This window comes from Phyllopteryx taeniolatus, chromosome 1, assembly GCF_024500385.1.
Source record: "Phyllopteryx taeniolatus isolate TA_2022b chromosome 1, UOR_Ptae_1.2, whole genome shotgun sequence".
Taxonomy (NCBI): domain Eukaryota; kingdom Metazoa; phylum Chordata; class Actinopteri; order Syngnathiformes; family Syngnathidae; genus Phyllopteryx; species Phyllopteryx taeniolatus.
In genome coordinates this window covers 10,122,266-10,136,638 of record NC_084502.1, presented here as the reverse complement: position 1 = coordinate 10,136,638, position 14,373 = coordinate 10,122,266, and the positions used below count along the sequence as shown (strand labels likewise).

Genomic DNA, 14,373 nt, shown 5'->3' with positions numbered 1-14,373 from the left:
TAATGTGTTGACTTTTTCAATAAATTGGTGCCCAGCTAAAATAATGACGTTGGCGAACTAATTATTTTAGATGCTTTTGTGGCAGTTCATGTGTATATATATATATTTTATTTTTTTATTTATTTACTTTTTTAAAAGCAAAGTTCAGTTAATGGATACTTCTGGGTGGCCGAACGCATGTGACTAAGTGTGACCTGAACTGAAAACAATGACAAAAGTTATTCTGGTTAGGACAGCAATGCCAGATATTCCCCAAAAGGTTTACGTTTCTTAAATATTTAATTTACCTCTATAGACAAAAAGTAAAATCACAGCATTAGCAACACATACTAATACTTTTTATTGACTCCAATGTCAGGGGAACTGAAAAAACAGTGGATGTTTTCAAAGGTATTTTTACAGCAAGCAATTAGACTCATCTGAAAGCTTAGAGACAGTGGCAATTGAATATCATAATTCTGTTGTAAAATACAAATAAACGTACACTTTTTTAACTCATTCACGCCGGCCGACTGGTTACCACATTTGCCTAGCAGTTCTGGGGACCGTGGTTCAAATCCCGGCCCAGCCTGTGTGGAGTTTGCATGTTCTCCGCGCGCCTGCGTGAGGCTTTTCTCCGGGCACTCCGGTTTCCTTTTACATCCCAAAAACATGCGTGGTAGGTTGATTGACGACTCTAAATTGCCCGTAGGTGTGAATGTGAGTGCGAAAGGTTGTTTGTTTCTATGTGCCCTGCGATGGGCTGGGGACCGGTTCAGGGTGTACCCCGCCTCTTGCCCGAAGATAGCTGGGATAGGCTCCAGCAGCCCGCGACCCGAGTGAGGATAAGCGGTAAAGAAAATGGATGGATGGATAACTCATTCACTGCCAGTCCTCCATGTTAACATGGATATTTGAATTCAATAGCCGTCAATGTTAACATGATGAGCCATCCTTCCTTTTCAACTAAGCTAAGACTTCCAACGTTAGCTCAGGCCTCACCACCATCTTCTTCTCTCATTTTTGTTATCAAAAGACTGCCGTTTCTCTTTGAGATAGGTGCATGTAGAAAAGCGAGTCTTAACCTGAAGAGATAGGTGGTTTTGATTGGATAGCGACAACACCTCAGCATTAGAAACAGATGTCATTAGTCATTAAAATCTGCCAGTTGCAGTATAAAATGTCATTTTCATTGTCTTGCTTCATGCGCATTTACACAAACCAGCCTGGAATGAAACGGTGATGCGCTGTAACCGAGAGCTCTGGGGCCTCAACATTCGCACCAAGAGTCACAAAAAGAGAGATTCTGATTCACAGTTCCTTCTCCGCTGTCCATTGTGTGACAGCCTTGCTTTCCCGGTGGTTCCTTATTAGCTGCCAGAAAAAAACACAAGCCTTTGCATCTTAGCCGACGGGATTTTTGGACTGTTGTGACCCATCACCTTTGGCCTTTTCTCCTTTGCACAGGAGGCAGCAGTCTCTGCAATCTGCGGGCCAACTGCCGTGCCAGCCACATTGACACCACCTTCGAAATGAGTCTGGGCCAACAGTGCCACCAAAATGTCTTTTTTGTTCTCCTCAGGCCGCCAAGCTCCCGGATGAGGCCGCTGAAGTCCTGAGGAATGCAGTAGCGAGGGACGTTTCGAAAGGCTTTGGGGATGTCCCTGCTGTGGCCGAGGCCTTGGAAGTAGACAAAGGCAACTCCTCCGCCTTTATGCTCAAGCAGCGCCCCTTCCAGGCAGGCCAGAGCAGCTACGAACACAGGTTCTATGACGGCAGAAGGCTTGTTCTGTATCACTTGCTTTTTGTCCTCCACATCTTTCTTAAGCTTTCCCCAGCGTCCAGCGTTGTGTTTGAAATCGTCTTCAGTCTCATCTTTGCCGCGACGCGTACGCTGCCTCCACTTCCCGTACGTGCTCTTGGCTTCGGGACTCCAGACGATTAACACTTTTCCTTGCGCCTTCCGCACAGCCTCCCACTGGCCGTACAGCCAGGGAAGTGGGCCCAGATCGGCCACACCGGTCCCGACGCCCGCCTGCTTCTGGGAGCTCGGTGCGCACAGGGCCACGTGGACCGTGGCACTCAGATCCCCCCGAAGCAGAGAAGCCAGGGCGCACGCAGCAGAAATGTGCGGCGACTGCTCCGACGAGCACACTAGCAACACCGGCTTCTGGATGTACAGACAATCTACAGATGGGAAAAGAAAGAGAAAATAAGTGCTGCTTTCTGATTAAAAATTAGGGCTGCAACACACCAGAACTGTACAATTCCAGTCGGCGACTGACCCTAGCACACCCGGTGACTCGTTGCAATAGGAAAACTGAAACCCGTGGTGCTCTTATCAAGAAATAATGTTTTGAGGCGCCACATTTATGTTTTTAATTGGACCACAAATAACATGATGCGATTGTCAAAGAAGAAGTGAATTGCCTTGGTCGCTGTAGCTATATAATTGGACTAAAGGGAGAGAGAAAACGTGTGAGAAGTGAGAGTGTGAATATTTGAGAAGTTGTTGGCAATGACAGCTCCATTCATAGGAATTTAAGTTGGAGGTGAGACTGCGTCAGGGACCAGCCCTGAGCCCCTTCCCGTTTGCAGTGGTGATGAATAGGCTGACATAAGGTTAGACTGGACTCTCCATGGACCATGTTGTTTGCAGATGACCTTGTGATCTGCAGTGAAAGCAGGGAGCAGGTGGAGGAACAGTTAGAAAAGTGGAGGCATGCACTGGAAAGGAGAGGAATGAAGTAAGACCGAAGAAAGACAGAATGTGCATGAAAGAGAGGGGTGGAGGGGGAAGAGTGAGGCTACAGGGAGAAGAGATAGTGAGGGTGGAGGACTTTAAATACTTGGGGTCAACCGTCCAGAGCAATGGTGAGTGTGGTAAGAAGTGAAGAAACGAGTCCAAGCAGGTTGGAACGGGTGGAGGAAGGTGTCAGGTGTGTTATGTGACAGAAGCGTCTCTGCGAGGATAAAGGGCAAAGTTTATAAAACAGTGGTGAGGCCAGCCATGATGTACGGGTTAGAGACAGTGGCACTGAAGAGACAACAGGAAGCAGAGCTGGAGGTGGTGGAAATGAAGATGTTGAGGTTCGCTCTCAGAATGACCAGGTTGGATAAAATTAGAAATGAGCTCATTGGAGGGACGGCCAAGGTTAGAGACAAAAGTTAGCGAGAGCAGACTTCGATGCTTTGGACATGTCCAGCGGAGCGATAGTGAGTATGTGTGTGTGTGTGTGTATATATATATATATATATATATATATATATGTAGAAGAACGATGAGGATGGAGCTGCCAGGAAAGAGAGCAAGAGGAAGGTTTATGGATGTAGTGAGGGACGACATGAGGGCAGTTGGTGTTAGAGAGGAAGATGCAGGAGATGGGCTGACATGGAAAAGGATGAGACGCTGTGGCGACCCCTAATGGGACAAGTCGAAAGGGAAAGAACAAGCGAATGCTAATCCATCCATCCATCCATTATCTGAGACACTTATCCTCACAAGGGTCGCGGGAGTGCTGGAGCCTATCCCAGCTATCAGGAGGCGGGGTACACCCGGAACTGGTTGCCAGCCAATCGCAGGGCACATGTAAACGAACAACCATTCGCACTCACATTCACACCTACGGGCAATTTAGAGTTGTTTTGGGGATGTGGGAGGAAACCGGAGTGCCCGGAGAAAACCCACGCAGGCACGGGGAGAACTTGCAAACTCCACACTGGCGGGGCCGGGGATTGAACCCGGGTCCTCAGAACTGTGAGGCAGACGCTCTAACCAGTCGCTCACTGTGCCGCCAAAATAAAACAATTTTGAAAAATGATTAAATGATGCAACTGACCTGTAGCTCCCTTTTTTGTGAGAGAGTGGACAAAAATGGACAAAAATGCAAATATGGTGAGAAGAATCAAAGCTGCCACCACTTGCATACTCCATCTGTTGCGAGCGTCTGCAGAAACAAGAAGACAACGCTAGTGCACTTTGCCAGCAGAAATCGTGCATGGCTGGACAAATCTATTCGTTGATCGGAATTAGAATCTTGAGGACACTCACAGCGTGGACACAGAATTCTTCGTCCATTAAGGGCAGGATGTGACTGCCACACCTACACAAGTTCAACGAATGAGAAGAGAAAGCAAAACAGAATTCTGAAGGAACGATCAGCACTTGTTGAACGTTACCTGGACACACGGTCTCTCTGTAATGGAGTCGAGAGGCACTCTTATTTTGCTTGCAGACGCTGCTTCCTGAGGAACATTCAACTCAAATCAGCATTTGCTTTACTTTGCGCTGCACGTCAATGAAGTAGAAAACAGTCCGTAGAAAACTCATTCGCCAGCGTGACCCGGCCGCTCATTTCCTGGAATCGAGCGTCTCATGCGCATGTACAACTTTATTGAGAATATTTTTTTTTTGCCAAGTGTCACCTCGCGTGTTTATTTAAAGCAAAGTTTTCTTATTTATTGAGTGCTGCTGTTCAATAAGCTACCGTGGGGCCAAAGAAAGTTCCAAGTGCCCGTTGGCCCTTTGATACAGAAGACAGGAAACACCATAGAATTCAAGAAAGAATTTGTTAGCGAAGTACGAAAACGGCGAGGTTTCTCTTCCAAACAGTAACCTCTCCTACTCACTATGGCCTCCTTGTTGTCTTTTAATATGCCATAAGGAGTCTTCAATCAAGGTAAAAGGTGATGTTTCATGTTCTTTTATCCATTTCATTAGTCATTTATATTGTCGTTTGTTCATATTTGTGGGTGTCTGGAATAGATTAATTAGAATGAGATTATTTCCTTTGGGAAATATTGCTTCAGTTTTCATACGGTTCGGTTTTACACTTTTTGGGACAGATTAATCACAAAAACAGAAGTGTTCCACCGCGCATATATGCATGTCAAGTTTATTTGTATAGCCCCTATCAGAAAAGAGTCTCAAAGGGCTTCACAGTTGACAAAGATTGACAACATCCCCCAATGTAAACCCATCCCGCCAATCGGGCAAGGAATAAATGTATCTTTACCTACACGATAGGTAGGTTTGGACACTAATGAAAGCCGTCCACGTCTGACGTTCAGCACTCACCGCCGTGAGGGAGAAGACGGGCCCTCTGGATGCACATTCGCTGTCGGTCAGCACGCACAGCTGAGCTGAGAACGTGGCCGGGACGGAAGAGTTGAGATACACCGACAGGATGCGCGGGAGTGCCTCCAGATAAACGTGCCATGACGACATATCTGCAAAGCAAGAGGGTTCACGTCATGTGCCGTAATTATAAACCGCCTCCGTGCGCCTCAATACTTGCTTGCTGAGTCAATTGGACGCTGAATTATTCGAGGTTCTCACCAGTCTTAACACTTCCATACTGTTCATTTTCATGCACACAAGTTCCGGGTTAATTTGACTCCTCATAGTAATTGTCCATATCAAAATATGAACTGCAAAATGTATTAATAGCTTGTCTGACATAAAAACAATTGATGATTAACATTAAAATACATGTATAGTTTCAAAGTTTTAAGATTCCCACCGTAGACGCCATATTATATGATTTAACACACACACATTGGTAAATGTAAAAATCATTTTAGCAGATTCGTGTACACAAACTTTGTAAAACCTGTAGGAAATTACATTTCAAAACATTTTCATTTTTGTGTATTTTGTGAAAGAATGACACTAAGGACTCCAAATTGTCCTTAGGTGTGAATGTTTGTTTAACAATAGTTTACACAAACACAAAAGTATTGAACTCACCAGCCTGGAAGGGGCAAGAGATGTTGTGGCTGCCTTGCAGGGAAAACTGCACCGGACAAATAATGTGAAGCAAAAACAGGAAACAAATCATTATCATAAGAAACATTTTATTTTGCAGTCAAGTCTTTGTAATTTACACACTGCTGCTTGGTTTTGAAATATGACGTACCATCACCACCAACTTCATTTTGTTATTGCACCAAGATGAATCCTTAAATGAGTTATTTTTCTCAAGAAAGAATGTACTATTGATCCTAAGAAATTCTCTCTGCATCATTTGTGACACCACTTATTGCTGTCTATTAAGCAAAGAACGTGTGGGGAGACAGGCTTAATTAATTAATATTTAAATACTTTTGTGTATTTTGGGTCACTTTAGGAAAAGTCATCAGATGACAGGTTGCAAACTGACTTTTTGGGTATCTTTATCTCTGTCAAATGTCAAAACGGGTTCAAATTTTATCCAAACAATATCTACGTTTTTTGACAAAATGCATTCATTTCCAAATGATTGCTGTATATATTGCAACCATAGTCGTCATAACAATAACAATCTTATAGGAGGGAGTCAAATTTGACCCCACTAGTATGTAAGGTTTGCATTTGAGAAGGGATGCAACTAATGATCATTTTCATAATTATTTAATCTGTAAATCATTTTTTTCATTAATTATATCCATCCATCCATCCATTTCCTTTACCGCTTATCCTCACTAGGGTCGCGGGCTGCTGGAGCCTATCCCAGCTGTCTTTGGGCGGGAGGCGGGGTACAACCTAAACTGGTCGCCAGCCAATTGCAGAATTAATCATATCATCCGATGTAAAATATATATATATATATATTTCCATTACGTTATTCAAAAACGGGACATTATTTCAAATTGACAGTGCAGAAAATGCACAGAGTTGATTATGATTCAGTTACTGTTTGGTCCGTAAAAATCTTGATCATTGTTTTCCCAAAGTAAAAGCAGATGTTTGCAAAAGTCTTTTTAAACACAGATAAGCAGTCTGCTTTCATGGACGACTACAGAAATAAAAGAATATTTACTGCTGAGAGGCTAAAATCAGAGGATTTGTACAGTTCAACAAGGTCTCTAAACGATTAATCAATTGTCAAAACAGTTGTCGATTATTTTGGTAATCGACCAGTTGTCGATTAGTCGATTAATTATTGCACCTCTACACTTGAGATTAATTAGCGGATTCCACTTTAAGACCACAATTCTACTTGCTGATGGTAATTTCTTCAAACACTTCTGTTGCATTCTCACCTTCACGCACATCTGAGGGTGTTTGTCTACAACAGAGGTGTTATAAATCTGGAAGAGAGGGGGAGGGGGGCGGGGGTCACGTCAGCCTTCATGAGTTGACTATTAATGAATGCATAATCATGAAAAATAGCACCACTAAAATAGATAGCTATGTCACAAGTACCAGGGTTGGCCCTTCTTCCTGCCCCTCCAGGGTGGAGTTGAGCAGCGGGGTGCAGAGGTGTTCGTGATGCCTCCAGCAGAGGGAAGCAAAGATCAGGAGCCCTCGGGCGGGACACTCGGCGCTCCAAATCAAACTGGACTCATACAAAGTGACCTCAGAGGAGAGCCACACATCTTCCATGTCTGCTGACACAAATTCATGCACGTTTACATGACTTTGCCCCCACCCAAAACAATGCGTAAATATCTCTGAATGACTCATCAATTCTCAAGTGCACTCACCTTGCAGAGGAATAGTTTGGAAAGGGCATACTGTTTTTCGGAGGGTGTCTGTGTGGGTGTAGTAAACCTGGCAACAAGACAAAAGCTTAGAGCCAACCAGGGTGCCAAGAGAGGTCATCAGCGGTGAAACGACAAATAATCCAATTTTACTTAATTTGTCCAGAAATCCCCCTCCTTAAGCTGTCACCTTATCATGGCGGAAGGGTTTGTATGTCCCAATGATCCTAGGAGCTAAGTTGTCTGGGGCTTTATACCCCTGGCAGGGTCACCCATGGCTAACAGGACCTCGGTGAGGGACCAGACAAAGCACAGCTCCAAAAACATCTATGAAGATGAAAAATTCAGGAAGAAGTTTTCCCTTGCCCAGACGTGGGTCACCGGGGCCCCCCCTCTGGAGCCAGGCCTGGAGGTGGGGCTCGAAGGCGAGCGCCCGGTGGCCGGGCCTGCACCCATTGGGCCCTGCCGGGCACAGCCCGAAAGGGTAACGTGGGTCCCTCTTCCCATGAACTCACCACCTGTGGGAGGGGCCATAGGGGTCAGGTGCAGTGTGAGCTGGGCGGTGGCCGAAGGCGGGGACCGTGGCTATCCGATCCCCAGCTACAGAAACTGGCTCTAGGGACGTGGAATGTCACCTCTCTGGCAGGGAAGGAGCCCGAGCTGGTGTGCAAGGTTGAGAAGTTCCGACTAGATATAGTCGGGCTTGCCTTCACATACAGCTTGGGCTCTGGTACCAGTCCTATTGAGAGGGGTTGGACTCTCTTCCACTCTGGAGTTGCCCACGGTGAGAGGCGCCGAGCAGGTGTGGGTATACTTATTGCCCCCCGGCTTGGCGCATGTACATTGGGGTTCACCCCGGTGGACTAGAGGGTAGCCTCCCTCTGCCTTCGGGTGGGGAGACGGGTCCTGACTGTTGTTTGTGCCTATGCACTAAACAGCAGTTCAGAGTGCCCACCCTTTTTGGAGATCTTGGAGGGGGTGCTGGAGAGCGCTCCCGCTGGGGACCCCATCGTTCTGCTCGAGGACTTCAATGCTCACGTGGGCAATGACAGTGAGACCTGGAAGGGCGTGATTGGGAGGAATGGCCCCCCCGATCAAAACCTGAGCGGTGTTCTGTTATTGGACTTCTGTGGTCATCACGGATTGTCCATAACAAACACCATGTTCAAGCATAAGGGTGTCCACACGTGCACTTGGCACCAGGACACCCTAGGTCGCAGTTCGATGATCGACTTTGTGGTCGTGTCATCGGACTTGCGGCCGCATGTCTTGGACACTCGAGTGAAGAGAGGGGCGGACCTGTCAACTGATCACCACCTGGTGGTGAGTTGACTACGATGGTGGGGGAAGATGCCGGTCTGACCTGGCAGGCTCAAACATATTGTCTGGCAGAATCCCCCGTCAGAAGGAGTTTTAACTCCCACCTCCGATAGAACTTTGCTCACATTCCAGGGGAGGCGGGGGACATCGAGTCCGAGTGGACCGTGTTCCGTGCCTCCATTGCTGAGGCGGCCGACTGGAGCTGTGGCCGTAAGGTGGTCTGTGCCTGTCGTGGCGGCAATCCCCAAACCCGTTGGAGGACACCAACGGTGAGGGATGCCGTCAAACTGAAGAAGGAGTCCTATCAGGCTTTTTTGGCCGTGGGACTCCTGAGGCAACTGATGGGTACTGGCTGGCCAAGCGGAATGCAGCTTTGGTGGTCACTGAAGCAAAAACTCGGGCATGGGAGGAGTTTGGTGAGGCTATGGAGAAAGACTTCCGGACGGCTTTGAGGAAATTCTGGTCCACCATCCGACGTCTCAGGAGGGGGAAGCAGTGCACCATCAACACTGTGTATAGTGGGGATGGGGCGCTGCTGACCTCGACTCGGGACGTTGTGAGTCGGTGGGGAGAATACATTGAAGACCTCCCCAATGCCACCGACACGCCTTCCCATGAGAAAGCAGAGTCTGGGGTCTCTGAGACGGGCTCTCCTATCTCTGGGGTTGAGGTCACCGAGGTGGTTAAAAAGCTCCTCGGTGGTAAGGCCCCAGGGGTGGATGAGATTCGCCCGGAGTTCCTAAAGGCTCTGGATGTTGTGGGGCTGTCCTGGTCGACATGCCTCTGCAATATCGCGTGGACATCGGGGACAGTGCCATATGTCAAATTATATGGCCGGTCGGATTTGGCGCCCAGGCCTTGAGTTTGACACTTTACACTAGAGCAGGGGTGTCAAACTAAAATTCACAGGGGGGGGGGGGGGGGGGGGGGGGGGGGGGCAAAAGAAAAAATTGGGACAACGTCGCGGGCCAAACTCAATATTTAATGAAAAATCACTACAATGTTCATGTTTTCCTTCTCTGCAGAAATGTAGGATTAAGGTTTATCATTTGACAACAAACTTAAAATTTGCTTAAACACTGAATCTGGAATAAACCTTAATATTACAAACACGAGAAAATCAAATTTGCAATAAAGACATCATTGGTATTTGTTTGTTGTTTTGTATTTAAATAGATAACATGAATTCATCTGTCTCTCCATCTTCTATTTATCTATCTCCAACTACCGTATCTCCTCGTGTATAATGCGCATTTCCCCCGCCCCAAAAATTGTCAAATGGGGGGGGGGGGGGGGGAAACTTTCACATTTTATAAATGTATGCCGCCATCTAGTGGTTATGAAAAAGCTGTACACTTTCATTCCAATATGCCACCGCCACCTCGTGGTTATAAAAAAAGTGTAGCCTACACTTTCATTCCAATATGACAGGGGTACGTATGACTGTATATATGTACAGTTGTGCTGATAAATTTACATACCCTGGCAGAATTTATGAAATATATATATATTATGATTTTTTTTTTTTTTTTTTTTTTTTTTTTAAATATGACTGATGACTGAACAACAACCATCATTAATTTCTTTATGGTTATGTTTTGTTTAATGATAATGCTTTTCTGAAATGCTTGACCGTTTAATTTGAACCCCATTAAAATAAAATTGTATGTATTTCGCCTGGTCCGTCATGTTTTCTTTAAAGAATTGTACCCATCTTACAAATTTTGCCTGGGTAACCAAACATGAGCACAACTGTGTGTTTTCTAATTTACTAAATAAAAGTAGGGCTGTGAATTTCAAAATAAGAGCAAGTAAATTAAAAAAAGGATTACGTGTTCAAATAAAGTGCTTAACTTCAGAATAATTATTTGAAAAAAAACTAACAAAATACAGATAATACTTCATGTTTTGATCATATGGGTAGAAACAAAATCATGCATTGTAACAATGCATTATACATGGGTAGAAGGGCTTTCCAGAATTTTGAGGTCAACTTTGGGGGTGCGTATTATACATGGGTGCACATTATACACGAGAAATTACGGTACCTTTATTTTTGATGTAAATCTTTTTTCAAAGACCAACAACAAAACAACCCCAAAAAATAAGAATGTCCTTCAATAAAAATCCAAACTTCGAACTATTAACAGTCCCTGCCTAGGAGTTGATAAAGGGCATTAAAAAAAACTATTTGAATGATGATATATTCTTTGTTACGGCGACGTTGCTCCGCACACGACAAACAGGTCTTTCTTTTACTTTAGTGAACAGATAATCTGCCTCCCACCGGTCTTGGAGGTTAACCATTTTCCATCTTTTGTTTGGCTGTTTTTGGGAAGGGGAAGTGTAAATTTGCTTGAGGCGACTGGTAGCATAGCTGCTAACGATGGCAACAGAAAGGGAAGGGGCGCTCGCCGGTCTAGACTGATGGGCCAACACACTAGCAAAGCACTCTGATTTGTAATATTAGTGGCGCATGTGCTATATACTGGCGGGCCAGCTCCAATACACATTTGATATGGTCTTGGAGGCCAAATATAATTAAATTGTGGGCCAAATTTGGCCCCCGGTCCTGAGTTTGACATTTATGTACTAGAGGGTACAATGAAACTGTGACTTGCCTGTTGCCGTTCATACAACAGAATACGCTGAATCCCTGCATACTTGTGATTCGATTCACCTATTCACAGAATTTTTTTGTTCTCTCCCCCAATGCCAGTTTTTTCCCCATTTCTCTTTTTTTTCTTTTATTGGGGGGAACCAATCCCAAAAACACTTGCTGGCTGTTTATCGCTTTTTACTCGATAATTTTGTGGGGTAAAAAAAAAAAATTAATTAAAAACATTTAAAAAAAATAAAATAAATAAATTTTAAAAAATGCTATTTTAATGTCCGTGAATTTTTGCTTTTCGCTGTCGGGCCCGATCCCTATCCCCCGTGAACAGAGGGGCTGCACTGCAATAGCAAATTGTTCAACCAAACAGGCCCACATTTCACACTGAGCAAGGTCAATCTGAGAGTAAATTGAGACGAGATCATCATTATTTCCGTTTTCATACTTTTTGTTCCATTTTTGTTTGTAGGTGTGCCTTGGCTCAATTAACGGTTGGGAAACAGCACCTTAGAGCAACGACATGATAATAAATTGGACATGAACATACTTGTATGCAGACACATGGCAGCAGGTACGGGATGCTGAGAAGAGCTGAGCGGGACTGAGCTGGATCAATCTAAATATAATAATACAAAATGTTGACATTTTGGTGCTCAAAGGTTTATCCGCATGTGCTAGTGACTCTTACAGTGGTTATGTTGGAATGGGGCGACCCTTGTACGCAGTAGTGTGCACTCTGCTTGTAGCACCACCTTGCACTGACTATATTCTCAGATTCCACAGTAATGGTGACGGATTTGGATGCACGATTCACAGACAAAGAGAATTTGGGCACAGGATCTAAAGTCACACACAAGATTGAAGATATTCAAGAAAAGAAAATTAAGAGTCCAGACGCATGACAATGAGTGAAAGGGACATTGTGTAAAATATTTTTATCCTCAAGTTCCCACATAGTCCCTGAATCATTTACTGAGCGAGAACAGTAAATGATTCTCTTCCACAAGGAAGTTATGTTTGACACCAATGCATCTAAACATCATTTGTTTCTGTGGACCTACAGTATTAACTAACTAATGTTGATTTGCAGAAAAATGTGCTGCACAGATGTCAAATTAAAATCAGAACTAGCGATGGACCGTTATTCGGCCCGGCCAGTTATCGGAACAAATATTCGGCATTTTGACACATATTGGCAGGCACTTTTTTTTTTTTCTTTTTTAATCAGATGGCTGATAAGAGATTAATCTAAAAATAGGTGACCGAGAAATTTTTTCTTTTTCTTTTTTGTGTTGTGACCCCAAAAAACGTGAGACCAGGACGTAACCAGGGGACTATAGATAGCTTTCAAATAGTCAAACTGGATTTTTATTCTGTTGGATAATGACGTCTTTATTTCGAAATAGTACAAGGAGTAATGATTCGATTGTGATTCACTAGTCATTTGTTACTGTCAATGCGAATAGCGAATGGGGATTTAGACGCCAAGTCCGAGCCTTAGTGTGTTTGTTGGAGAGGCAGTGACGCACACGCTACCTGGTATTGTGTAATTGACGCTGCAGCGGATTGAAGCGGCGCTGTAGGACACGGTGACAGGAAGCTGCACCTCGGCCTCCGCACAATCACAAATCAGCTCCCACTGGAAGAAAACGGGCGCCATAAATGAGAGCACTAAATACCAACATGTCGAAAAGAATCTCAAACACAAGGCAGAATATTACTGAGGTCAAAGTGTTATTGCTATGTGGCTGATGCAGTTGGGAGCGCTCATGACACCACACTCGGATTTCCCCTCGATTCTTCTTGGCGTGCCACTACAGAGACAAAAGTGAGCCGATGATGATGACGATCATACAGAAGATGGGGGGGGGGGGGGGGGGGGGGGGAGAACAGCACAAACCTTGTTCTTTGTTCTCTTGTATTTTATGACAGGCCGGACAATCTCTTTTCTCAATGATGTGATTTCAATGGTCGGGGCCTGACTCAAGTCTGGAATAATGACATTTCAATATCATCTGACAGGAATGACTAAAATAATGTTAAACAGTAGTAGCAGTCATAAATACAACTGAATACTGCGACATACAATTGGATACTACAGTGCCTTTTTAACAGGAAGTGCTCTTTTTACTACATTAAATATATTCAATATGTATTCATGATTCCCCCCCCCCCCCCCCCCCCCCCCCACACCCGATTTTTTTCACTAAACATTCTTTACAATGTGACATTCCTCTCTCTCAAATCATCTCACAAATTGCACTAAATTGTCCAGTGTCATTCTTGTATAAAAGCAAACAACATTGGTGATATCTAGTACAGTGATTCTGTTATGGGCTCTCTCTTGTGGTACACAAAAGAATCGGCGCTTGAGTACAATTCAGTTGAATTTAATAGGGCGAGGGAGAATGTATTCACCATTCGAATCAATTCGCAAATTCTAATGAAAAACAGAATATCGAACTAAAATTTTCACATTCGATTGGAAGCGAATGAACTCACTCAAGTTTTTTTTCCATGTATTCAATTGTGCAGTGTTGTCAAAACTGCATGTTACAGTGGCTTAACAATAATCTCAAATATGTTTATTATTTTTTTTCTAAGTGGTACTACTTGTGTTGAGTGCTCGAGGACCTCTGCTCTAGTACAAAGTTGACGATGGCCAGCCACTCGTAGGCTGAGAGCGAGAGCAGACAAAGTGGTCCAACTTGTTCTTACTCGACTGTTGCATCAACAATCTGCAAAGGTCAACCAAAACCAAAGAATGCAGAGGTAGTGTCGTTCGCTTCCACAGAAGCCTACTTGAGTGCGTCCATTCATCCATTTTCTTCAGCTTAAAGGTCCCGTATTTTGCCAAACCAACTTGTTCTAGTTATTTGGGGATTTAATATTGTCTCTATGGTGCCTCAGTAAACATGGGAAATATGAATTAAAATAATTCACGCATTCCTGAGTTCCAGACGTTTTTTTGCCGAGAGGCTTGAAATCAGGCCATC

The 14,373-nt window shown here is 44.4% G+C and overlaps 1 protein-coding gene across 2 annotated transcripts in view; it reads right to left on the bottom strand.

Annotated features, from left to right (window-relative positions):
* Positions 1 to 316: 316 nt before the first annotated feature.
* LOC133476255 (interleukin-17 receptor E) overlaps positions 317 to 14,373 on the bottom strand; it is a 17,494-nt gene continuing 3,437 nt past the window's right edge. The window contains exons 4-17 of one of the 2 annotated variants that reach the window (XM_061769397.1): positions 13,278 to 13,366; positions 13,099 to 13,191; positions 12,914 to 13,016; positions 12,066 to 12,217; positions 11,925 to 11,993; positions 7,447 to 7,513; positions 7,166 to 7,347; positions 7,003 to 7,050; positions 5,729 to 5,774; positions 5,057 to 5,208; positions 4,159 to 4,224; positions 4,031 to 4,082; positions 3,819 to 3,926; positions 317 to 2,166 (exon numbers count right to left, since the gene is read on the bottom strand). In XM_061769397.1, the coding sequence (XP_061625381.1) occupies positions 1,418 to 2,166; positions 3,819 to 3,926; positions 4,031 to 4,082; positions 4,159 to 4,224; positions 5,057 to 5,208; positions 5,729 to 5,774; positions 7,003 to 7,050; positions 7,166 to 7,347; positions 7,447 to 7,513; positions 11,925 to 11,993; positions 12,066 to 12,217; positions 12,914 to 13,016; positions 13,099 to 13,191; positions 13,278 to 13,366 (1,976 nt within the window). In that variant the 3' untranslated portion in view covers positions 317 to 1,417. The remainder of the gene's footprint in view (positions 2,167 to 3,818; positions 3,927 to 4,030; positions 4,083 to 4,158; positions 4,225 to 5,056; positions 5,209 to 5,728; positions 5,775 to 7,002; positions 7,051 to 7,165; positions 7,348 to 7,446; positions 7,514 to 11,924; positions 11,994 to 12,065; positions 12,218 to 12,913; positions 13,017 to 13,098; positions 13,192 to 13,277; positions 13,367 to 14,373) is intronic. The other variant, XM_061769405.1, reaches the window with a different exon arrangement.